We start from the raw sequence: 27,634 nt of genomic DNA on the forward strand, positions 1-27,634 counted from the left end.
GACAGGCAATCATTTACTTTAATTATGTGACACAATTTTACACTAGCCATGCCACTCAAATCACTCAACTTTGATCTACAGTACTAGTATTATTTACAGTTATTGAATTATTTACAGAGTAGCCACTCAGGCCATTAAAACATTTAGAACATATTAAACATTCTGCAACAGCAATATAATACAACAACATTTGCACAAGTAAAAATAAATAAATACTAAAAATAAATAAAGCTTGTGCATAATGTTCAGGTGCTAGCTCTAAAGTATATATTCTCTTAACATGTGATTGTCCAACAAGCATAACTAACTTCCCAGTGTTTACTTCTACATCAAGGAAAACCAGTCATCAGAGAAGTTGTTTTTATATAAAAAAGGCCGTTTTCATTTTCCAACCTTCTGCCCATCTGCTCTTGATTCTGAAAAGCTGTTAACCATTTGATTGTGTTAATGGCAGCAAAATCTTTCAACATTGTAAATACATAAAACACTTTCCTGCCTACATCTGGATATCATCAAAAGCTTGTATTTCACACCTTGACACCCCTCCTATTATCTTCAGCAGACAGATGTTGCACAGAGAAACTAACCAACCTGATAGGAATAACAATAGTTCCAAAATATGCATTTTTATTACATTCAGAGAAAATGTCTTACAGTATAGAGATGTGCATATCATATTGATCATCTTTAGGTTTTAAACAGTCCACACTGCCGAAACCAATACATTTATAAGTGAACTGTCAGGACACTTTATATAAACCGGGACGTCTGGTCACATTACAGAAATGCTACAAAATGCAAAAAATATATGAACCCAAACTCATATTGCAATAAGCACTGCTGGTTATACTGGGTTTTAAAAGGTATGTAGTGCTTGACAGTGATCAGGGTATATTAAGGCACTTAAGTCTTGGATAGCAGAAGCAAACAGACGTAAACCTGAAGATTTCTGCTCTGTTTTATTAAAACACCTTCATTAGCGATGTAACTGATGTGTGTTATTTTATTAAGATGAAAATAATTATATTAGTGATCATTTCTCTACAGTATTTTAGAAATGATATCTGACAAAAGCTGTAAGCATCCATATTCTGCTTATTTTTTATATTCATTAGTATATATTCTGAAAGAGAAAACTTCCTGTGCAGGCGTTTTAGATGAGAAGACAGTTTTGTGCATTCCTGATGCTCACTTACGTGACCATACCTGACCTCACGACATGTTTCAGAGGTGAAACACTGAGGACAACAGTGTCCTGCTATTTGTTTTGATGGTCTCTCAGTTGTCTGGGTTATTTAATTTCTGCTTTATTAGCCGCTGGATTACTTCTGTGCTATTTGGTTTCCTCCTCTGCTGGGCCCTCTTCAGCAAATACATTCCCTTCTCCAGTGCCGGTGGGGGTCGGGGGGATTTGAATTGAGCTGTCTGACATCTGAGACAGTGTGTCTGCGTCTTGCTCCGAGTGCGGTTCATGGACTGGTGAGTTGGGTGCCGCAGAAGAAGAGATGGAACGCTACATGGGGAAAAAAGTGAAAAGTGTGATACTATAAAACATACACTATATTGCCAAAAGTATTGGGACACCCCTCCAAATCATTGAATTCAGGTGTTCCAATCACTTCCATGGGCACAGGTGTATAAAATCAAGCTTCTACAAACATTTGTGAAAAATGGGTCGCTCTCAGGAGCTCAGTGAATTCAAGCGTGGTGCCGTGATAGGTTGCCACCTGTGCAATAAGTCCATTCGTGACATTTCCTCACTACTAAATATTCCACGGTCAACTGTTAGTGGCATTATAACAAAGTGAAAGCAATTGGGAACAACAGAAACACAGCCACTGTGTAAAATCACAGAGCGGGGTCAGCACACGCTGAGGTGCACAGTGCGCAGAAGTCACCAACTTTCTGCAGAGTCACTAGCTACAGACCTCCAAACTTTGTGTGGCCTTCAGATTAGCTCAAGAACAGTGTGTAGAGAGCTTCATGGAATGGGTTTCCATGGCCGAGCAGCTGCATCCAAGCCTTACATCACCAAGTGCAATGCAAAGCACCAGATGCAGTGGTGTAAAGCACGCCACCCCTGGACTCTAGAGCAGTGGAGACATGTTCTCTGGAGTGACGAATCACGCTTCTCTGTCTGGCAATCTGACAGACGAGTCTGGGTTTGGCGGTTGTCAGGAGAACGGTACTTGCCTGACTGCATTGTGCCAAGTGTAAAGTTTGGTGAAGGGGGGATTATGGTGTGGGGTTGTTTTTCAGGGGTTGGGCTTGGCCCCTTAGATACATAGAGAAAGATATACCAAGATATTTAGGACAATTTTATGCTCCCAACTTTGTGGGAACAGTTTGGGGCACCTTCCTGTTCCAACATGACTGCGCACCAGTGCACAAAGCAAGGTCCATAAAGACATGGATGAGTGAGTTTGGTGTGGAGGAACTTGACTGGCCTACACAGAGTCCTGACCTCAACCCGATAGAACACCTTTGGGATGAATTAGAGCGGAGACTGCGAACCAGACCCTCTCATCCAACATCAGTGCCTGACCTCACAACGCGCTTCTAGAGGAATGGTCAAAAATTCCCATTAACACACTCCTAAACCTTGTGGAAAGCCTTCCCAGAAGAGTTGAAGCTGTTATAGCTGCAAAGGGTGGGCCAACTCCATATTAAACCCTACAGATTAAGAATGGGATGTCATTAAATGTCCATGTAAAAGCAGGTGTCCCAAAACTTTTGCCAATATAGAGTATATTTATTACATTAAAAAAAAATGTATTTAGTTTTTATGCACTGATGCAGAATCATTCACATCAGCATCGGGACGCATCATAAAAAAAGTATTATATTTCGCAGCTCTAATAAATACACATACATAAATCCGGAAGCAGATCTAGACAGGTGGAGCTGGGGGAGGTATAGGATTTCAGAGGACTAGCCTATAGCAAACACTAAACCAGACTATTTAAATGTTGAGCAAGCAGGATTAGCAGAGGCCAATCAGCTTAAAAAACTAAATAAATATACATATAGTTATATTAGTTAGATTGACATTAAAATTATTCATGTATAATAATAAATTATTATATACATTTTTCGGGGGTCAAATCCAACGCATGTACCTGCAAGGAGACACTTGATCTGTTAGTCCTGTCCTTCAGTTTGGTCCATGTTCCTTTCACTCCTGATTTCTCCGTCATCTCCAGCGCTGCTTTTAACAGTTTGGGCGTCTCTGCACGAGGAGGAATAATCGGGATGGGCTCCTTCTCTTCCTCTTTCTTCTCAGCGGGCTTTTTATCCTTCATCAACATTTTCCTAAAGGGAAAATAACAGGTTACACATTATTTGAACAAAAGCTTAGTCTGGAAATGACCTAGTGGAACATTTTGTGAAATATCATTGAATCATTATAGTGGAAAATTTAAGTAAAAAGGGGAAATATTTATTTGATGCTTTTCCTTTCAGCAGTTGCACTCACTTCGCTTTCTTCCGGAGCAGTTTCTGGGATTCCGGATAGTGCACAATGATATCATTCAGGTCCCTTTTGGTCAGGATGAGTAGGTTAGCAAAACCACGAGCTACAACGTTAGCTGTCCGTCGGTTTACTCCGCCTACTGCAAGCAAGCTTTATTGGGGAAACATACAAAAAAATATCGGTAACACTTTACAATAAGGTTTGTTAGTTAACACTAGTTAACTACATTAGTTAACATGAACTAATAATGAACTGCACTTTTAAAGCATTTATTTATCTTTGTTAATGTTCATTTCATCATTTACTAATGCATTATTAAAATCATAATGTGAACCAACATGAACAAACCATGAATAGCTGCATTTTTATGAACTAACATTAACAAAGATTAACTAATGATGAACAGAGGTGTTGTTCATGGTTAGTTCATGTTAACTAATGCATTAACTAATGTTAACTAATACAACCTTATTGTAAAGTGTTACCAAAATATCATAATATCAAATATCAATAAATATTTGACAATGAGGGATTTAAGACAATGCACAGTATACCAAGTAAATTAGATATAGCCGCCCTCACCTGACCTCTCCAAACACAGCTCCTGCTTTCAGGGTGACAAAAACCGTCTTTCCATCGGGACCGCCAACTACCTGGACTTCCCCTGCCTTTATGATGTACATCTCACGGCCCACTTCATCCTGTAACATGACAAACATTTCAGATTAATATTCCTTTACTGCTATGGTTCAATGACGTTTCTCCAAAAACACGAGTACATATAAAAGTAGGCTAAACACATCTTCTTTATGCTTCTTGCCTTCTTGCAGACATAGTCTCCTGGAAGATACACCACTGATTTGAGCCTCTTCAACATGTCAAAGATCATCTGTCTATCGCAGCCCTGAGAAACACACAATAAAGAAGTCAAACAATTGTGGTTACATGAAGTACAATAGAAATAAACAAGGCCAAACACTAGAATGATTTAAAAATCAGAAACGTAACGTTTGTATTTGTGCACATGATTAATTATTTACTTATTTAAATGTATTTATTTTTATATTTTATATATATATTTATTTATACATTTATTACTTGTTAGTTTGTTCTTATAAATTCTTGTTTTTCTTCTAAAAATATATTTTAAAACCAAATAGTTTTTTTTACATTTTATAATGTTTTAATTGAATTGTGCAATGTATAAGTTTATATATATATATTTATTTGTATTACATAATATTTAAAACAAATTATTCAATTAGCCTATTGAATGTAATTTTTGATTTTAATATATTTAAAATATTTATACATTCAAACTAGTGCTGTCAGTTAAACGCGTTATTAACGACGTTAACGCAAACCTATTTTAACGGCGTCAATTTTTTTATCGCGAGATTAACGTTCTTTTTGGTCTAACAAACTTTGTAGTTTTTTCACATGCTGTTGCAACAACTAGTAACGTTAGAAAAACTACAACACCACTCCGGATGTAGCTAGACCGGAAACAAAACATCAGGCACGCTGCGGCTGCCCGCACTCGTTTGGGCCATTAAAAGATTAGACGTGGATGGCAAGCGTGAGACGCCGAAATGAGAAACGTATTAAGCCATGGTTTAACTCAGGGGTCTTCAACTAAAAGTGCTTGTCTTGAGCGCTGCTTTCTGCTCTGACACCAGACGCGAATGAAGCGTCTTGCGCGAGTGATTTAAGTCAATGCAAAGACGCAAATAGACATTCTGCGGCGCGGATTAAGCGGCGTGCATGTCGCGTCATTCGCGTCCGGTGTGAACGCACCATCAGTCTCTTCTTCACTGCATGCTTGACCGCGCGTCTGGGTCTGAACGTAGTAACTGAGCATTGCAACGTTAACTGTTTCATTACGTCAAAAGGCTTCGCGGTCCGGATTCGGACCGGAGTCCGCTAGTTGGCGACCCCTGGTTTAACTGCACTATAGGCGGAGTCCTAGTTTACCTTGCATGTGCACTTTGTAATTTTATTTTGTATCACCCTGTTTTGATCCCTTAGAAAGGGCTGTTGAAGGGGCTGTTTGTGCAACAAAGTATTTGTTTCACCCTTTTATTGATGGGCAGTGTTACATTGTGTGAGCGATTATTTGCTCCAAGTGAGAATGTTGGTGTGAAATCGAACACTAAAGTATGCCAATGTTGTTTTCAATAAAACAAACATTTGAACAAAGCAAGCCGATCCACTTTTCTATGTTGATAAGAGCATTAAAATAAGAAAAAATAATGGGACAAAAAGAAATCAAGGGACATTTAGAATAAATAAAAATGTGCGATTAATTGTGATTAATTGTGAGTTAACTATGACATTAATGCGATTAATCGCGATTAAATATTTTAATCGTTTGACAGCACTAATTCAAACATTATGTGACTTTTTGAGAATTCTGACTGCCTGAAATCTGCAGACTGGCTCTGACTTTTGGTAACTAGCATTGTCTTCTCAAGACTGCAAATCGGGGCAAAAATGTGGACAAAAGTTGTGTTGTGTTGTGTATTCCTAGCACTTGCCTGAAAGAGTGGCACTTTACTGATAATTGAGTAGCTGATATCCACTGCTATATCCAGCCTCATCTTGTCAGGTAGTTGATCTAGTAGCTCTTGTTCATCTGTGTGAAACCACAAACGTCAAATTTGTATCTTTGAAAATGGATGGCCAGAGGGATTATGGATGAATGTCTGTAATGTATTTTGATGTCGATGTCTGTCTTACCCAGCATGCCTTGGGACTGCCACGTGTAGCTGTACCAGGTTTTCACTCTGTTCTGCACATCTTTAGGGATGCGGTAGGAGGCCATGTATTTCACTGTGTTATCCACACAGGCACGATAGTTTGTCTGAGCTGCGGTGGCTGCACCCACGACATCTCTCATCTGACACAAGACAAGCCTCAATCAATGATATTAAACACTAAAGAAAACCCTTTCACACCATGATAATGGCCTTACCTGACCAATCATGATGGAGAACACAAACACTCCAATAAAGTAATTGATCAGCTGAAACACAATCTCAAAAAGTGTTGTGGGTGCTGGCAGGCCGCCAATAGTCAGCAGAGTCTTCACAGCAAAGTAGTAGCAGCGAATATAACTGAAAAGGTCACAAAGCAAAAATAAATAGTAAATATCTCAAAATGTTAACTTTTTAAATATAATGGTGTCATATGGAAAAAATCATCATGGATCTTATTTTCAGAAATCGTTTTGATTATGATATCACATTCATAAATGTGAATACAGTAACATATCCCCGCCCGCATATTAAAGGGATAGTTCACCCAAAAATGAAAATTACCCCATGATTTACTCACCCTCAAGCCATCCTAGGTGTATATGACATTCTTCTTTCAGACGAATACAATAGGAGTTATATATAAATATGTCCTGGCTAATCCAGGCATTATAATGGTAGTGAATGGCAGCGTAAAATTTGAAGACCAAAAAAGTGCATCCATCCATTATAAAAGTAATCCACACAGCTCCGGGGGGTTAATAAAGGCCTTCTGAAGCAAATCGATGGGTTTTTGTAAGAAAAATATCCATATTTAACACTTTATAAAGTAAAATATCTAGCTTCCAGTGGACCGTCTTCCATATTTACCTTGCGGAGAAAGTGTAGCACCTCTCGGAGTTCAAAACGCTAACGCTAACGCTACGTCCGACGTTGTAAAGCCACTTATGCTTTTTCCGTAAATTGAATACGGACGGCGGTCCGCCGGAATGTGTTAAGGCCAGGACATTTTTTTATATAACTCTGATTGTATTAGTCTGAAAGAATAATGTCATACACACTTAGGATGGCTTGAGGGTGAGTAAATGGTGAACTATCCCTTTAATATTAACGCCTATCCAGCAGGTTGGCCTACTATGATGAACAACAATATTAGGTTGATGTGTCAATCCTAGTCAGTCATAACAGAGGTCATTTAAATATACATTTCTTAAAGGTACAGGAGCAAAAACAATCAGTTTAATACTGTTCATCAGAGAGGAGGTGGAAAATGGCCATGTAAAACTGTTTTTAGTGCAGAAACCTGGACTAACATTGTAAGTGGAATGGAAGTATATATTAACAAACAAGCACACACGCATAATTAATTTTAATTAATGTAAATAAAAAAATTAGAAAACTTTTTTAAGCTAAGAAAGTGGGACTTTAACTATAATGTGAAAGATCAATGGTAATTTGATGTAAATGAAAGCTAATAATAAAATTGATTCACATACCTATTTCCCGTCCCATCATATGCCCATTCTGAGAAACCCAGACCTTCATAGGAAGAGCCCCAGTAGTACAAACAGGCATTACAGTGGACCGCATACAGGAGGTAGGTGGTGGTTCGAACGACTCTGATAAACGAAATGAGAGATATGAACACTCATACATGATAAACGAAATGAGAGATATGAACACTCATACATGATAAACGAAATGAGAGATATGAACACCTATACAAGATAAACATTCCATGTTAAACAAATGCCCAATAGAAAGGTTAATAGAAACTAACAGCTAACCTGTAAACGTAAGCGTTGGTCAGGATAGCTTCCAGACGCTTGTTGAACTCAAAGAAAGACATGAACTGCACAGAGGAAAGACACATTAAAGAATGAACAAAGTTCATCATGGACTGATCTTCCTAAAGCCCAGTTAAATGGTCAGAGTAACAGCTTGCCTTCAGGATCCTGGGTAAGCGGAGAAGTGGATTAATCCCTGTTTTGAAGTAGAGAAGCTCTAAAGGAAGTAGACTGACAACATCCAGCTGCAACACAGGAAATGAGACCCTTAGTTCACAGAGAACGCATTTCTCCATCTTCAACCGTTGTGCTCACGCATTTTAAGAACGCGGTCCAAGTTCAACTTTTAAAATGGAAATAAATCAATGTCTGATTACCTTGAATCGTACAGCTTTGATGTAATTATCTCTCATTTCTTTCTTCCCGCTCTAAAAACAAATATTTTGCAAAACATTGGGTGGAAAAAAAGCATTTATTTTACTTCACATATTCTAATATTTTGCCTGTTTATATTTACCACAATGTCCCCATGCTGCACAAACTGAAGTCGGGGTTGAAAGGCCAGGACGTCCAGAATATAGAGGGTATCACATAAGTAGTCAATCAACAGCCACACATGGATGTTATCTGGTGTTTGATAAGGAAACGCCCAACGCACAGGAATCATCCATGCGTTCCAGTTAAACGCCAAAGCCACGCAAAACAGCCAAAGTACGTAGATCAGATCTACAGAGAACACAGAGCAATGTGAGATTTCAACGTTTGCTTTATTCAAATGGCTTGTGAAAAGCAAATATTGTGAGGCACTAAATTTTGATTTAAATCTAAACAAAACTACAATTTCTGAGTTGCAATGTTTAATTAATACTGAAGGTATTCATTTATTTTAAGTAAACAAATTTAAATGAATTAACAATTAGTATGACTCTTAGTTAAACTCAATTAATTTAATTTAATTCAGTTAATTAAACCATCAATGTGCACCAAATGTAAGTTATGCAAAATTAGTAATTTTTAAACCTGATGCCTATTAAAGTTTTAAAAAGAGAGAGGAATTTGAAGCTTAGGAAAGGATGTGAGAACAGAACAAAGAATGAAGGAAAATCAGTAACTGATCGGATTTATGTGCAAGTATGGAATGTCTAGTCAGCTAAAATGTAGACAGCTGTAGGCATGTCTAGATGAGTCCACAGGATTACAATGAAGAGAGGAGTGCTCACTAGTGAAGGGGTCGATGCTGGTTGGAAAACGGTACTGCAGAAGGCGACCAATCCTGGACTGAGGTTTCACTTTATAGCACAGGAGCTTCGCTTTCTCCTCTTCTTTCTCGGAAGGGGCCTCGGGCACCTCCTGCTCTGTTTTCTGCTCTGCTGGAGGTTCAGGTTCAGGAGGAGGAGGAGCTGGAGCTTGCTTAGCTGGGGCTGTTCATAAAAGACCATATTATTTGGTACAGTGTGCCTCAAAAGTATTTGGACACTGAAGTCACTTAAAATGTATACATTTAATTTCATTTAATACATTCAAAATCAAATTCTGCAAACAAATGATCCTAAAGCATCCATTTATATTTAATCTCCACATTAACTAGGAACTAAGTTTATTAACTAACGTTTGACGACCAGTGTGCAAATTCAAAGTCTTGATTAAGACCCAAACACTATATTGCCAAAAGTTTTGGGACGCCTGCCTTTATATGTACATGGACTTTAATGACATCCCATTCTTAATCCGTAGGGTTTAATATGGAGTTGGCCCATCATTTGCAGCTATAACAGAGGTCAGGCACTGATGTTGGACGAGAAGGCCTGGCTCGCAGCCTCCGCTCTAATTCATCCCAAAGGTGTTCTATCGGGTTGAGGTCAGGACTCTGTGCAGGCCAGTCAAGTTCCTCCACACCAAACTCACTCATCCATGTCTTTATGGACCTTGCTTTGTGCACTGGTGCGCAGTCATGTTGGAACAGGAAGTGGCCATACCCAAACTGTTCCCACAAAGTTGGGAGCATGAAATGGTCCAAAATGTCTTGGTATGCTGACGCATTAAGAGTTCCTTTCACTGGAACGAAGGGGCCAAGCCCAACCCCTGAAAAACAACCCATCACCATACCCCCCCCCTCCCCCAAACTTTCAACTTGGTACAATGCAGTCAGGCAAGTACCGTTCTCCTGGCAACTGCCAAACTCAGACTCGTCTGTCAGATTGCCAGACAGAGATTCGTCACTACAGAGAAAACGTCTCCACTGCTCTAGAGTCCAGTGGCGGCGTGCTTTACACCACTGCATCTGACGCTTTGCATTGCACTTGGTGATGTAAGGCTTGGCTGCAGGTGCTCGGCCATGGAAACCCATTCCATGAAGCTCTCTGCACACTGTTCTTGAGCTAATCTGAAGGCCACACAAAGTTTGGAGGTCTGTAGCTATTGACTCTGCAGAAAGTTGGTGACTTCTGCGCACCTCAGCATGCGCTGACCCTGGTGTGTGATTTTACGTGGTCTACCACTTCGTGGCTGAGTTGCTGTTTTTCCCAATTGTTTCCACTTTGTTGTAATACCAGTTGACTGTGGAATATTTAGTAGTGAGTAAATTTCACCAATGGACTTATTGCACAGGTGGCAACCTATCACGGTACCACGCTTGAATTCACTGAGCTCCTGAGAGCGACCCGTATTTCACAAATGTTTGTAGAAGCGTATGCATGCCTAGGTGCTTGATTTTATACACCTTTGGACATGAAAGTGACGGAACACCTGAATTCAATGATTTGGAAGGGTTTCCCAATACTTTTGGCAAAAACAATAATCACATTATTTTGCTCAAAAATTGTAATCACGATTGTTAGCTCTCATTTTGAAAATTTCTGTAATCAGGATTATTGCACTTTCACATAAGCACAAATCAACAGAAGTCAGCATTTATTATAAATATGCATTTATTAAGTTTATAATTTACACTACCATACTCTCAAAACTGGTAAAAATGTCAAATGAAAAAAGGCTGTAAGGATAAACAACCAGCGGGCCAATATCTCAGATGATTATGCTCATTTAATTGAAATTAGCAGAAATCGTATATGGTTAGTTGTATTAGCCCTAGTATATCTACAGTATAAAATAAATGCTATTGGTGTGTTATTTTGGGCTTAACTCACAGGCAGGAGGAGTCTCATCATCTGAATGATCCGGATCAATCAGTTTCTCTTTGGCCCGCTCTGTTCTCTCTTTGAACAGCTTGACAAGCTCCTGTAACCTCTCGTTTACTGCGGTACTAGTCTGGCTGGCAGAAGAGGATGGCCGTTGATTAAGCCTTAAGACAGAAGATAATTACTGCATTAAAATAATTAGATAATTACTGCAACAACAACAAAAAATCCACCAAAACAATCATATTTTTATATATTGTTGCTAGGTTTCCCACAGCACATTATAGAACATGCATGATTTGCAACCATTTTATATCAGTAACGTGTTTTTAGCCAAATTCCAGCAACATACTATATCAATACATAAAATGTGAAATTAACATAAATGCATGAAAATGATGCGTTTATTTGTTACCCGTCATCTGCGCTTGAGATGCTACTCTGGCTTGGCCAGGCCCGGACTGAGGTTTCTAACTCCTCCTCTTCCTCATCGTCTTGTGAGTAAAGTCTCTTGCTGTAAGAGGAAGTCAAGAGCAAGTTATGATGGACCTCAGAAAATAAAGAGCAACAAGTTACAATAAATGCTTTAGACAAATGACATTTTGATATGATAATGATGAGTAGTTTTCACAAACTCAATTAATGATACGCACACAAATGTACAGAATGAAGGGAGGAATATGGGGTAGTTTGTGATGAGTCCTGAAATAGACTTATTTAAAGATTCTTACATCTTGGTCCAAATTGTCTGTGGTTTTCTGTCTCTGCATACACTGTTTGAATCCAGTGAATTAAGTGTGTGTATGTGTGTGAGTGAGTGTGTGCACAGACAACAGAACAAAAAAGAAACAAAACATGAAATGCATATTTGTACATCAATTAGGCTTTTCACAGTTGAAATTGTGAACTCAATGATATGTTTCACATTTAATGCCGAGGAGTCAGGTCTCCAGATTTTCATATTGACAACGAATTCAAGTTGGTCAACAGAAAGCTGCTTGATTTCAAAGTGACTTCCATGTGAGCTTTGGTTCATAGGCAATTTTGCATGTAACCACACCTTTTCTACATTCATTGTGATTAATGAAAACAAGGCAGATTTACCTGGTCCGATTGGCTTTACGGGCACCAGGCACAGTAAGGGTTTTGAGGTTGGGATCCTGTGGGTTTATTATAGGGGGAATGATGCGAGATCTCCCTCGGTCGGAATCAACATCTTCCACATTCACGGCCGGGTGCACACTCAGTCTGGAGCTCACTGAAGATTAGACAAAACTTGTTAAAGCAACATAAAAGAAACCTTGACACTGACACTTTCAGTAGCGTCCTCTTCAAGACTTACCTCTTCAAGGTAAAAGGGGCCTTAGAGCTTGAGGTCAATGACTGGTACATAAAGAGGTCACTTTGGTCACCACAGGCACCCACAATCTAATGTTCTCTAAGTCACACTTGGCATAGTAGCAAGGAATAGTACAGCAAAGCATAGCACAGACTAATCTAAAAGAAAAAGGCGACAATGTGGATCACCTGAGGGTCTAGCAGAGGCGGGGTCGTCCTCAATGTGGAAGGCAGGGTTGGAGACGCCTGACAACTGCCTGGAAGGGGTGATGGGTGGCAGACGGGGGTATGAGGGCACATTGGGCAGGTCTAGGACGGAGCATGGGGAAGAGGGCGAAGGGGTTCGGGGGAAATTAAGCGGGGACTGGCGGACAAGGCGGTCCAACTCCAGATCCTTACTCGTCTGCGGTTGCTCCTTGGGCATCCTGTTCCGGCTTAAGTTTGTTAAGACGGCTCTGAATGTTAGTGTAGCACTGCTGGGCACACTGTGGAATGCTGCTTATCTTTTGTGGAATGCTGGATATTTTTTGTGGAATGCTGGAGAGTTGTTGTGGAATGTTGGAGACCTGTTGCGGAAGGATGGAAAACCGTGGAATGCTGGGAAGCCTTTGTGGAAAGTTGGACAACTTTTGCGGGAGGTTGGATATTTGTTGCGGAATGTTGGACAGCTGTTGTGGGAGGCTGGATAACTGCGTGGGAAACCTGGGAAACTGAGGAGCACTAAACTGAGGACCTGGGGTTATTTTGGAGAATCGCTGGGAAATTTGCTGGGGTAGCTGAGAAATTTGTTGCGGTAGCTGTGCCAGCTGAGGAGGGAGCGACGGCAGCTGTTGAGTGATCTCAGACAGAGCAGGGGGCAAATTGGGCATGGAAGGCACTTTGGGCAGGGTGACGTCAATGTCTATCAGGAACTGGTTGAAGCTGTTGAGGGCCTGTGGTACATATGGTACACGCATGAAACAGGTCTTCAGCGCATCACATCTGGAAGGGACTGTGGGAAGAGCAGCACACAGTCAATTTTATTGTATGTTGCATGATTTGTTTTTGATGCTAAGCCATACAGAATATTCTGAGAATAAAGTCCGGAAATTACAATTACACTGGCCCGAAAAAAGTATTCCATTAGAAAATAAAATAAAATAGCACAAGCACACTTTTCAATCATAATACATTCACAAAATAATATAATAATAAATCAAAATAATAAATCAAAATATTAGAACACATTTTTTTTCCCCGGCTAGCCCAGTCGGCTATTAGTTCAGATTTCTTTTCACTGGACCCAAAACAGAAAATTATGAATCTGTCATTTTGTTATTTACATATATAAATGTACATTTTAATCAACTGTTTTTTTCTTTTAATTTAACAAATTATTTAATATTTATTTTTTAATTATTTTAAAAATACTATTACACACATACATTTTCACACAATTTTGTTTAACAATTTAAGCTTGAAAAATTTGCATTAAATTAGCTGAAAATTATACTGTTAATATAATTAGGCCTTTACTGGAAACTTCGAGACAGAAATTAATTAATAACACTTTTGCTGGAAAACATTACACTTTCTGGTTCTCAAATTAATGTAAACATTGTCTACAATGCAATGATATTAATAAGTTTGGCTTAAAGGCTTAGTTCACCCAAAAATAAAAATTCTGTCATTAATTGCATTATGTCGATCCAAACCCACAAGACATTTGTTCATCTTGAAGATCGAGAGCTTTCTGTCAGCTATTGACAGCCTATGCAAATATCAATTTCAAGCACCAGGTAAAGACATCATAAAAGTAATCCATGCAACTGCAATGGTTTAACCTTGATTTTATGAAGCGATGTGGGTGCTTTGTTTGAGCAAAAACACATAAGCACATTATTTACAAAATATTAATCTCGCGTTCAAGAGAGCACCACGGCGCGTACATGTTGAGTTGATGCGAGAACAGACGTTGTTGTGTGATTGCGTATTGAAGAAAGTTTTTTTTTTTTGCGCAAACAAAGCACTCTGTCATTTCATGAACTTGAGGTTAAACCACTGGTGTCACATGGATTACTTTAATAATGTCTTTACTACCTTTTGGGGGCTTGAAAGTGGTAGTTGTGTCAGAGGCTGTTAATGGAGGGACAGAAAGCTCTCAGACTTCAATAAAAAGATATTAATTTTTCTTCCGAAGAAGAATGAATGTCTTGCGGGTTTGGACATGAGGGCGAATAATTAGTGACAGAATTTTCATTTTTGGGTGAACTAATCCTTTAAATGTCTAAAAGTGCCCAACTTTTGAAGCCACTGTTTGAGATTTGTTCCATCTGAGTAATACAAATGTGAAGGAAATATATGTCAGCTGGGATGCCATTCTGTGGCTCTTTACCATGTTAGCATCAAGGTGTTTGTGTGATCTATTCCCAATGACTGAGATAAACACTCACCACTAGCTGTACTCTCCACCTAAAATGCAGCAAAATTACAGAATTATGAGACATTTATTTCAAACACAGTAACACAGAGAAGAAAAAAGCAGCACTAGTACAAAGAAAAAATATGATCAATGCAGTACGGTGCTTGAGCTTAGTGTACTTTATTCAGTGTAACTCCAAAGGGAGTTTTATGTACTTGTTGTTGTATACAATGGATACCTGTGAAAAGTAATTTAGATTGACGTAAAACAATACATTTATCATTAAACAATTATATCTGTTATGTAACTGATATAAAGCCGGAGGACTAACATGGCGATAGTTAGATGGACAGTACAAATACATTACCGGTGATTCAGTTCGTGAAACGGAGGAGCTGGTAATGGACTGAGGTTGCTGAGTGATCGGGTCAGGTTCTTCTTCAGCTTCACTGGAGTCCCTGGTCTCCTCCTCCTCATGAAGCTCCTCAGGTTCAGATTCAGCCTCTGGTTCCTCCTGTAGAGGTGAAGAGGACTTAAACTCCTCCACGGGGGTTTCTACAGCTTCTGCCTCCTGTCCTTCTGGAACAAACTCCTTAACTGAAGGTGCTTGACACCTGTGGATACACACAGCATGACGCGAATATCAGCGGTACAAACAACAGGCTAATCACTTCGGTAAGCAACTAACACATCTGTGTCAGCTAAAATACACTCACATAAGCACACTTTTCGCATGATGGAACACCACGAAGCGAAATGTGCCTGTTTTGTTTTCCAAAAATCTCCTTTAAATAGTATGGTTATTCATTTTAAACGTTTCCAAAATATTACAACCGAAAGATATAAGAGAGCTTCACGCGCCATCGTTTTATTATAATGAACTTACTTTGAAATCAGATGCGGTCTCTGAGCGCATCAGGTGGTGCAGTTTTCATATCCATCCATTTTGTGGCGTGTGTTTATAAATGAACGCGATTCAAATTTTATGATATGTTGACGCGATTAACTAGAACGACATAAATGTTTATTCTGGAAGTAAAGAGCCTGCGCCATCCTTCACAGCGACGAGACAGAAAACAAGCATCAGAGGCGGGATTAGTAACTATAACAACCGAAGAGGGGGCACCGCGCGCCTCTATGGGATGCAATGATGTTGCTAAGAAATGCGTGTATTGTAATTATGTGTGGCCATATTGATATAAAACACAGGTCTACAAACACGCAGACGCTTCTTTCAGTTCAATTTTGTATTGCAAACACAGACCAATGTGAAAAGCACTTACAGATCAAACAACAATGAAAGCATGATAGAAACTATGATAAAAAATAGTCTTCTCAGCTGAAAGAGACATCCCAGTTTTTGTTCACCATGTTTATTATAATTTCAAATGTCTTACTCTGTGATTTGACTCCGTATGACTTCTATATCACTGTCCTCTTCCTGTAGCACTTGGAGTCTGTGACACAGAAACATTCAAGTTATTAGACTATGATGTTACAAAATATTTAATAGTAGGGAGACAAAAGGTACAATTTTAAGAACCAATAATTGAAAAACCAAACTACTGCTAATCTGAATACTGGGACGTGTCCCTGTCATAAAAGTGCCCTAAAAAGGTCACACTTTAAAAGTTCTGTAAAATCGATTAAGTTAATCATGATTAATCGCATCAGACATAAAAGTTTATCAATATAATATGTGTGAGTGTATATATATAGTAGCCTTACACATGTTTGTGTATGCATGTATATGTGTGTGTACTTTATGTAAATACACTATTGACAATCACTATTGATCGATTTGACAGCACACGTTTTTAAATATGTATTTTTATAAACCTACACTCAAAAATTAAGCCTTTTTTTTTTAAAGATTTGCCCATTTCAATTAACAGTAAAATTCCATCAAATTGAATAGAATAATCCTTACACGTTTTAATTGAATAATTGAGCAATCCTTAATAATTTATTCAATTAAAACATGTAAGGATTATTAGATTCAATTTGATGGAATTTTACTATTAATTGAAATGCATACATCTTTTAAAAGCTTCTTTTTGTGAAATGTTGTACTTAAAGTGCAGCTGCATTTCTTTCAGATAAATGCCACTTTTTAAATGATAATAAATAGTTAAATTAATTAATTAAAACAAATTGATTATAATATTTTAAATATTACAATTAAAATATTATAACAAAATGTTATACTTTTTAAAAGTTTGGGTCCACTGGATACATTTGCTATATTTATCTATGTATACATTTGTCACAAAAAGAGTATAGGTCTGAATGATTTAATGTTATTGTGCATGAGTTTGCATGAATTACTCTTGATCAACATCTTCGGGCTCTTCCGCGATGGTCTGAATGCCGAGCCGGGTTTGTGTTAACTCCCTGACAGCCATCTCAGCTGTCTGCCGTGCCACTTCTTCTGCCATGCGGGCCATTGCTTGACGCTCCTGTACCAACCTGCACCAGAGAACAGCACCACAAGTAAGCCTATTTCTAAAGTTACTCCAATTATTCGATCACCATGCTGCCACTGTGCTTTTTTCAAGAATAAAAGTTATTACCGTTCCTCCATGATTAATATGGCGGTGTCCTCTGCCTCTCGCCTGATGTTCTCGATCATGGGCGTCCATCGTGCAGTTTGGGTCTCTGCGTCCTCCAGCTCTATGTGTGCTTGTGAGGGTGTGGTGACACTTGGTGCAAGAGATTGTTCCGGTGACCAAGGCTGGGACTGAGGTTGTGAATATGGAGGCGAGTTGGCTGCTGGACATGTTTCCTTTGCTTGAGCCTCATCTTCAGAGTCAACCTCCTCAAGAATGAGATCTGCGGGAACTGATCGAGAACTTCCTGCTGAGGAGACAACCATGCTTGAGGACTGTTTTTAAAACTTCACATTCTCTGGTAATTAAAATGTCATCACATGATTCTATGGGGGACAATATTTAATTTTCATTACTGTTCTGGTTTTTGTTCCTTTAGTGTGATAAGGCGTTTTTGAACAGAACAGTCATCCAAGTCAATAATTTAAGCATGATTAGCTTTTCCTTTACTTTTAACATTTCAAACATCAGGATACATTTGAGTGCTTAGAAAATGTATAGGAAACATCTGTCAGATTCAATGAGGGCTCACTAAAAAATGAGTTAAAATGTCCCTTTCAAATAGTTTATTATTTATTTTACTACTTATGTTTAATTACTTTGGTTGAGAGCATGGTTTTCCATGGAATTATTTTATATTTTATTTTATTTTAGCCAATAGAGACTGAACCCACATGAGTGCAATCATGCATTTTCCTTTATTAACAATGTATTAATACAATATTAATTGTAACATTAAGTATATTAAATATTAATATACATTTAATACATAAGGATTAAATTACAATAAATCAAAACATAAAATGTGCCATACTGTTCAAAAGTTTGGGGTCAGTAAGATTTTTTTAAAATAATACTTTTATTCAGCAAGGATGCATTAAATTGATCAAAAGTGTCATAAAAGATATATTTATAATGTTATAATGTTCAATGATAATAATAAGAAATGTTTCTTGAGCAGCAAATCAGCGTATTAGAATAATTTCTGAAGGATCATGTGACACTGAAGACTGAATGGCTTTTGAAAATGTATTTTTTCCATCACAAAAATGAATAAACGGTTATTTTTAAATTGTAATAATATTTCACAATATTACTTTTTACTGTATTTTTTTAATCAAATAAAAGCAATATTGGTGAGCATAAGTGACTTCTTTCAAAAACATTAAAAATCTTACCATCCCCAAACTTTAGTATATGACTTAAAAGCAGCCACAAAGTCAAGGCAATACAATTTTATATTTTTTTAGTGCTGTCAAATCGATTAATCGTGATTAATCTCATCCAAAAAAAGTTTGTGTTTACATAATATGTGTATACTGTGTATAATTATTGTGTGTGTATATGTATATATATATATATATAAATATATATATATAAGAAATATTTGCATGTATGTATATTTGCATGTTTACAGTGAGGAAAATAAGTATTTGAACACCCTGCTATTTTGCAAGTTCTCCCACTTAGAAATCATGGAGGGGTCTGAAATGGTCATCGTAGGTGCATGTCCACTGTGAGAGACATAATCTTTAAAAAAAAATCCAGAAATCACAATGTATGATTTTTTAACTATTTATTTGTATGATACAGCTGCAAATGAGTATTTGAACACCTGAGAAAATCAATGTTAATATTTGGTACAGTAGCCTTTGTTTGCAATTACAGAGGTCAAACGTTTCCTGTAGTTTTTCACCAGGTTTGCACACACTGCAGGAGGGATTTTGGCCCACTCCTCCACACAGATCTTCTCTAGATCAGTCAGGTTTCTGGCCTGTCGCTGAGAAACACGGAGTTTGAGCTCCCTCCAAAGATTCTCTATTGGGTTTAGATCTGGAGACTGGCTAGGCCACGCCAGAACCTTGATATGCTTCTTACAGAGCCACTCCTTGGTTATCCTGGCTGTGTGCTTCGGGTCATTGTCATGTTGGAAGACCCAGCCTCGACCCATCTTCAATGCTCTAACTGAGGGAAGGAGGTTGTTCCCCAAAATCTCGCAATACATGGCCCCGGTCATCCTCTCCTTTATACAGCGCAGTCGCCCTGTCCCATGTGCAGAAAAACACCCCCAAAGCATGATGCTACCACCCCCATGCTTCACAGTAGGGATGGTGTTCTTGGGATGGTACTCATCATTCTTCTTCCTCCAAACACGTTTAGTGGAATTATGACCAAAAAGTTATATTTTGGTCTCATCTGACCACATGATTTTCTCCCATGACTCCTCTGGATCATCCAAATGGTCATTGGCAAACTTAAGACGGGCCTGGACATGTGTTGGTTTAAGCAGGGGAACCTTCCGTGCCATGCATGATTTCAAATCATGACGTCTTAGTGTATTACCAACAGTAACCTTGGAAACGGTGGTCCCAGCTCTTTTCAGGTCATTGACGAGCTCCTCCCGTGTAGTTCTGGGCTGATTTCCCACCTTTCTTAGGATCATTGAGACCCCACGAGGTGAGATCTTGCATGGAGCCCCAGTCCGAGGGAGATTGACAGTCATGTTTAGCTTCTTCCATTTTCTAATGATTGCTCCAACAGTGGACCTTTTTTCACCAAGCTGCTTGGCAATTTCCCCGTAGCCCTTTCCAGCCTTGTGGAGGTGTACAATTTTGTCTCTAGTGTCTTTGGACAGCTCTTTGGTCTTGGCCATGTTAGTAGTTGGATTCTTACTGATTGTATGGGGTGGACAGGTGTCTTTATGCAGCTAACGACCTCAAACAGGTGCATCTAATTTAGGATAATAAATGGAGTGGAGGTGGACATTTTAAAGGCAGACTAACTTACTACTTACTAAGTGGGAGAACTTGCAAAATAGCAGGGTGTTCAAATACTTATTTTCCTCACTGTATATAAACATGCAAATAATCATACATGCAAATATTTCTTAAATATAAAAAATATATATATATATTTGCATGTATGTATATTTGCATGTTTATATATATGTATAATGTATAAATGTATACTTGCCGGTGTGTGTATTTATAAATACATAATAATTATACACAGTACACACACATATTATGTAAACAAACTTTTGTGTTGGATGTGATTAATCGCGATTAATCGTTTGACAGCACTATTTTTTTTTAAATAACGCTACTCGTTCCATTTTTTTAAAACATATATTAGTCAACTAAGGAAACATGCAGTAAAATGAATAATAATTACATCTCATGAGGATGACAAATGTTTTGAGACATGTACAGTCAATCTAAACGTCAATTCAGAAAGATCACTGCAGCAACAACAAACACCCATCTGAGAGATGCCAGCTATTCATACAATATTCAGAGTCTATTTTTAAAGTTAAACATCAGTCTTGGTTAGTTATACAGTACATAGAAAGTCAAGCATTACATTCAGTAGATTTTCATAGCTGCCTGCTCCTTCAAAAGAGCTACAAAGCCACTATTCAAATGCATCTGTCTCCACTGTCCAATTGTCTGTGACTTTGTGTAAAGCTGTTGCGCTCTCTCTCCTTTTGTTTAAGGGGTTCTCAGTGTCCTCCCCCCTGTAACAGAAGGAGAAGATGGACTGAATTATGAGTTTGTCCTACACTGCAACAGAATCGCTAACCCTGAAGTCTTGTATTCTGATGTCTCACAGAGAGGGTCATGTTGTTACGCATGCAATGATCTTTATGTTTTCACATTCTACTGAAACCACACTAGAGTTTCCAGGAAAGAAACTGAGTTTGTTATGAAAAACAGCGTAAACAGTGTTGAAGGATGAATATCTTACTCACCATTTTGCACAATCCTCCCGTCCTCCTGGTGAAAAGAGAGGGAGTCAGTTTGGAGAAAGAACTATTAAACCCACGGTAATAACGTCAAAGCATTGCGCCTAACTTACCAAACATACTTCTTTGTTTTTAAGCACCGGCTGTGGCATTGAAAGTCCCAGGCCATGAACAATCCAGCCCACCATACTGAAAACAAGAAATCACATGGGAGATCAAAGCCTCTATGCCCTGTAAGCAGTTGCAAAAGAATGAATCAAATTTGACGTGACTCACCTGGGAGTTTTTAAATCAATCTCCGTCAAGCTGGTTACTGACTCTGGAGGAGGTGAATATACTGTTGATTTAAGAAATAGTGTTTTGTTTTTTACCAAATATGAAGCTAAACAGTTACAGACTTTACAAATGTAGCCTTTTCCGTATCATATGGTTTGAACAATACCTTTGTTTGAGCATTGTGATGACCTCGGTGTTGAAGAACTGGAATTTGGGGGTCTGGTCACATGTTGCGGTATAGCATTCTGAAAGCCACTCTTTATCCAGCCCATTACACTGTTCACACATTAAAATAAGCAATAATGTTTCTTAAAAAAACTTTGAAAAGAACTTAAAGTCACTGTGAAATAAAAATTCACAATTCTTTTTTTTATGGATTATTGCAGAGTTTATTATACACTATGTGCAGGCCAGTCAAGTTCCTCCACACCAAACTCACTCATCCATTTCTTTATGGACCTTGCTTTGTGCACTGGTGCGCAGTCATGTTGGAATAGGAAAGGGCCATCCCCAAACTGTTCCCACAAAGTTGGGAGCATGAAATTATCCAAAATGTCTTGGTATGCTGACGCATTAAGAGTTCCTTTCACTGGAACTAAGGGGCCAAGCCCAACCCCTGAAAAACAACCCCCACACCATAATCGCCCCTCCACCAAACTTTACACTTGCACAATGCAGTCGGTCAAGGACCGTTCTCCTGGCAACTGCCAAACCCAGACTCGTCCATCGGGACACCAGACAGAGAAGCGTGATTCCTCACTCCAGAGAACACCTCAGCATGCGCTGACCCCGCTCTGTGATTTTACGTGGCCTACCACTTTGTGGCTGAGTTGCCGTTGTTCCTAATTGCTTTCACTTTGTTACAATACCACTAACAGTTGACCGTAGAATATTTAGTAGTGAGTAAATTTCACAAATGGACTAATTGTACAGGTGGCAACTTATCACGGTATCACGCTTGAATTCACTGAGCTCGACCCACTGAGAGCGACCCATTCTTTCACAAATGTTTGTAGAAACGTCTGCATGCCTAGGTGCTTGATTTTATACACCTGTGCCCATGGAAGTGATTTGAACACCTGAATTCAACGATTAGGAGGGGTGTCCCAATCCTTTTGGCAATATAGCAAAATTTGGCAATATTTGACTATTATTTTTATTTTATTGTTTTCAAATTAATGTGCCCTCGTAATCTTTAATCAAAATAACTGTGTTCAAGCAACACAGAATGACACTTACTTTGGAGGGAATGGAGCAGGGTTTTCCACCTCAGACACCTCGTCTTCTGACACCAGCTCTACTACTGGTATATGTGGCAAAGGCTCTTCATCTGGTGTAAGAGATACACAAGCATGAACTCACTAATATTAAATCAACATAGAGCTTATTCATTTAACGCATGCTTTTGCTGTTTTCCATAATGCAAACTGACTGATACACACCTGGGAGGTCCTTGGCATCATGAACCTGAAGTAAATGGAGAAAAAAAATGAAAACATGAAAATGAAAAACATGATTTTTTTTTTTTACATGTATGATAAAGTTTCTATTCATAACTCTAATTAATAATTATATATCTAATAAAATGTAAGTGAACAACGTTTCCATTTCACTTCCAGATATATTATTAAATAGTTTGTTTACAAATTAATAATAACATCAACAATTGCATTATGATTTTCTTTTTACATTTGAAATATATTCTCAACAAAATTAACTTGAGAATTATAAATCTTAAAAACATTTTTATGTACTTTATCTAAGCTTTTAATTATGTAGCTACATAATAGATCTGAAGTAAATAGAAAGAAAAAGAAAACAACAAATAGGCAAAGGAAACAGCAGAAAATTATTCATTTTAAAAGTTTTTATATCACATATAAAGTTACTATTTATAATTCTAATTAATTATATCTGATAATATATACACTCTAAAAAAAAAGGCTCGTAATCATAGGGGAACCTTTTTTAGTGCTATATAGCACCAATTTTGGTGCTTCAGTGGTTCTTCAGCGGTTCTTCAGAGGTGCTATATAGCACCTTAGTCAAAGAACCGGTGAAGAACCTCTGAAGAACCGCTGAAGAACCTCTGAAGAACCGCTGAAGAACCACTGAAGCACCAAAATTGGTGCTATATAGCACTAAAAAAGGTTCCCCTATGATTACGAGCCAAGGACCATTTTTGGTGCAATATAGAACCTTTTTTTTTTTAGAGTGTAGTTTCAGACAAGCAAAAAATCAAAAAAAGTTTGCCTTGATTAACCTTTTCTAGCTCTTTTCTTACTATTAAATAGTTGGTTTACAAATGAATAATATTAATAAAACATGTATTTTGTAATATTTATTTTCCTAAATATATTAATATTTAATCAATATAAATCATTTTTAAACACTTTCACTGCATCTAAGATTTGAATTATTGCATATATTAAGGTTAAGATGATATTTATTTGATTCCGTTATTTCTAATAGTCTGTCTTGCACCTCTGTTACTTCTTCTGGAGTCTCTTCCTGTATGTATTTCTCCTCATGCTGCGGAACCACCTTTCCAATTCCCTGCGAGATCCAGCCAATAACTCTAGCCCTGGCGGACAGAGAGAGCTCACTGTAAGGACACTTCATGCACAATCATTTTTCACCGGACTGATGTTGCCGATAGAATATTGTTTATTGCCTTACCTGTCAGCAGAACCTTCCTCCTGCAGTGACTGAAAGATGGTTCAAAGAAGAGTTGGTGTTAAAATGGCATTAAATGGCATTAAATATCAATTAGTTGAAAATGAATCAATACTTTAGCATCAGCGTTGGCTCTCGTAAGATGAGGACTCCCTGCAGGTTGTGGCAGCGCACTTACAAAACCATTGGAAAGCCAGTTCAGCATGCCATTCTGAACACTGAAATGGACAAACAGACAGAATTATTTAAAATATTTCAGGTTCAAACATTCACCGAATGTCTTTTGTGTACTTTATGGATAAGATCAGTCCAGACTCACCTGCCCTGTGAGGCTTGAGATGATTGGTCTTCCTCCCGGCCTGTTTGGCATGAATTGAACTTATCTGCATGAGAAGATAGTATACTAATGCACAATGAGCCTCTTTCTATGCTTTGATTAATTTTATAGTACTGAAGTGTTATATTTTATGTTAAAACACTTAAAGAAGTAAGGGTGCTGTAAATGTACCTTGATTCAATGTTGTTTTCCCATTCTTCGGAGAAAAACCAAGGGAGATATAAGAGAATCAGAGATTTAACGTATTTCATGTTTTTTTTTACATTGAAGGGGTTTGCAAAGTTAGAATAAACATTCAGATTCATTTTAGAATTGGCCTTTTTGGGGAAGGGGATCATAAAATGTTGCGAGCCAGATTTGAACCTGCATTACCTACATGAGCACCGTGGCTCAATGTCAGAACATGTGCGCTAACCACCAGGGGTCTCAAACCGCAAACAAATATTTGTGAGGTGTGTATTGTGAGTGCAGGTTAATGGGCTTGGGTTTACCGCTGTGACCGCCTCGTCCCTCATATCATCCTGTGTATCAGGAGGATGTGGCACGACCTTCACCACCCAGTTAAACATCCTGAGAGAAGGGGATAAAACTCAATAAATATCTCTTAAACACTCATACAGTGTCTGTAATGATGGAATAGACTATGGAATAATGGCATAAACTCCCATTCTTTGAATCTACATGGAGTATAAGTATAGATAATCTTAACCTGAAACAAGTTACAGTTAATTATGTTTCATCCTCATCAAGCTTAACCTAAAACCCAGGACCCTCCCTGAGAGCTAATGCTTGCTTCATATGCTTCAGTCGATAATATTCAAAGAGACTCGTTTCTAGGACAATGATTTCATCTTTGGGAAAACCCAATGAAGTTCCTGTGTATCCAAACATATAGGGTGTCTTCATAGAGGGAAACCCCACAACACAGTTTCAGAAATAGAATGATGTCATGTTTGCCACATCCCTTAGCAAACATAAGAGGTTTGATAAGCTTGTTAATGAGCACTGAAAGTAGTTTTTATGTGTCTACATACAAATTCCCACGACAGACTCGCTCTAAAATTCTCAGACAGATTTGGACACAGTTGTAAGATTGTTCAGGCAGCCATTAAAACGATTAGCAGTCAGCAGTTGCACTGCAAGGGGGACAGGAAGTCAAGGAAAGTTACTTCCCTTTATCTTCACTCTGTCTAAATGGACTCGATCCTTCTCTTATTTACTTAAATATTTTACACAAAGCAAAATTAACACTCCAATCAGGTTTAGCCTAGAAGACCAAGATGCTAACTTTGTGTTAGCATCTAAAATAATACAGTCAAAAATACTGTACACACAGAGAAAAAGGGTGCCAAAATTGTACCTTTAGGGGTACAACAGCTTGTCACTGGGGCAGTACCCTTAAAACGACATCTTTGTACCTTTTTACTCCTAAAAGGTGCATATTAGTACCTTAGAGTACAAATACGTACCTAAAGGTACTACCATGAACCTTTTTGTGGTATAAAGATGTACAAAGATGTCCTTTTAAGGGTACTGCCCTAGTGACAAGCTGTTCTACCCCTAAAGGTACAATTTTGGCACCCTTTTTCTCTGTGTGTAAATACAAGACTGGAGCAATGATGTTGAAAATTCAGCTTTGACATCAGGAATAAATTACATTTTAAAATATATTCAAATAGAAAACAGTTCTTTTAAATTAAAATAAATGTAATAAAACACAATATTACTGTTTCACTGTCTTTCATCAAATACATGCAGCCTTGGTGAGCATAACTTGAGACTTTAAAAAACATTGAAAACAGACCCAAACATTGGAATGGAATAGAAACTGTTGTTTTTGTTAGTTCATGTTACTATTGTGCTAAGTACATTCCTTGGAAAAGCTTTTAAAAGTCTTTTAAAGGTCTCAACCATTTTAATCACAAATCACTGGTCAGGAAATTAGCAATGACCAATTAGCAAAAGAGTGGCTAATAGCGCAGAATAGTCTTTCCCTACTTGCAAACGTTTTTTTACAGTCAGTGTTGTTCCAATCATTGTCAATGGCTTCATATGCAGGGTTGAAAAATGTCCCCCATTCGTTTGAGCTAAATGTGAGACTGAATATTCACTATAGGGTTCAAATCTGGACTGTCGGGTGGACTTGTTCTCAAGCCACTTCTTGGTTGTCTTTGCAATTTGGGCAGGAGCATGTCTTAACAAAATAACATCCAGATAACTTTAGGAATCAAGCAATATTCTCCTGTACTCCAAAGCTTTAAATGACTTTACACAGTGAAGTAGTTCCCCAATACCAGCAGCTAAAAAGGCTCCCCACACAGTGACACCTCTTCCTCCATACTTCACTGTGTTAGAGATGCATTTATTATTAGATTTCTTGTCCAAGTTACCATGTAACTTGTGTCTCATTGTGATTCATCACTCCACACACAACTTCCCATATTCTGCCAAAAACTTAATTCTATCTTTTATGTTTTTTTCTGAGACAGCAATAGCTTTCTAAGGAGTGCATTTGCTTAATTTTTGCTAATTACTCGACCAATAATTTGTGTTTAAGACAATTAAAAGCTTTAGCCATTTTGGGCTTGACTGATTTTTTATTCATTTTTTTCCCTGGATACAGGCTATAACCTTATCGTATATTTAAAGCAAGTCCACTTGCTAAAGCTTTTAGAAATGTAATTTTTCATATGCTAAAAAGTATTACAATAACTTCTCATCACTGCTCCCTTCTAGAGCAACATCAGTATTATGCTACATAAAACAGGCATTATCAAAAACCAAATTTCTTACCTGAATGCTCAGCAGTGGTTGGACATTCCGTAGGGATTGACACCATCCAGAGCGGAATTCAGCAGTCTGTGAGGATTAGGATTGAGGCAGGACTGGGCAAACAGGATTAAATCGTGAAGGACAGTGCTACCCCACATAAGATTACACTTAAAAACAATGGGAGCTGTTAACCAGGTACAGTTAAAGTTACAGTCAATGTGAAGACAATGCTGAAGTTGTATATAAATCTTGTTTTGTCTACTAATTACAATTTTTTTTAAATCATGTAAGTGTGCAAGCCACAATCTTTCCCTTTGAAATGACAATA

The 27,634-nt window shown here is 38.0% G+C and overlaps 1 protein-coding gene across 1 annotated transcript; it reads right to left on the reverse strand.

The window, feature by feature from the left end:
- Positions 1-27,397, reverse strand: LOC307121237 (uncharacterized protein). The gene is made up of 37 exons (XM_079808770.1): positions 27,328-27,397; positions 25,026-25,104; positions 24,706-24,730; positions 24,517-24,580; positions 24,313-24,415; positions 24,201-24,229; positions 24,006-24,105; positions 22,964-22,988; positions 22,761-22,851; positions 21,688-21,797; positions 21,522-21,582; positions 21,359-21,434; positions 21,252-21,276; positions 17,465-17,750; positions 17,220-17,360; positions 16,289-16,348; positions 15,223-15,505; positions 14,923-14,941; positions 13,193-13,481; positions 12,680-12,963; positions 12,257-12,410; positions 11,568-11,666; positions 11,162-11,316; positions 9,236-9,436; positions 8,533-8,741; positions 8,393-8,443; positions 8,174-8,260; positions 8,016-8,080; positions 7,725-7,847; positions 6,447-6,588; positions 6,212-6,371; positions 6,010-6,107; positions 4,293-4,376; positions 4,055-4,173; positions 3,476-3,622; positions 3,120-3,312; positions 1-1,513 (listed from the first exon to the last, which is right to left on the reverse strand). The coding sequence occupies exons 2-37, from the start codon at positions 25,101-25,103 to the stop codon at positions 1,334-1,336; spliced, it is 4,416 nt and encodes a 1,471-aa protein (XP_079664896.1). The 5' UTR covers position 25,104; positions 27,328-27,397; the 3' UTR covers positions 1-1,333.
- Positions 27,398-27,634: the final 237 nt, after the last annotated feature.

The sequence above is a fragment of the Gobio gobio genome, assembly GCF_949357685.1.
Source record: "Gobio gobio genome assembly, chromosome: 25".
Taxonomy (NCBI): Eukaryota; Metazoa; Chordata; class Actinopteri; order Cypriniformes; family Gobionidae; genus Gobio; species Gobio gobio.

Coding starts and splice junctions, on each gene's coding strand:
- LOC307121237 (XM_079808770.1), bottom strand. CDS start 25,103: ATGTTTAACTGGGTGGTGAAGGTCGTGCCACATCCTCCTGATACACAG. Junction 11,317..11,567: donor ATCTCAAGCGCAGATGACGG/GTAACAAATAAA, acceptor TTCTGTCTTAAG/GCTTAATCAACGGCCATCCT. Junction 7,848..8,015: donor ACCAACGCTTACGTTTACAG/GTTAGCTGTTAG, acceptor TTCGTTTATCAG/AGTCGTTCGAACCACCACCT.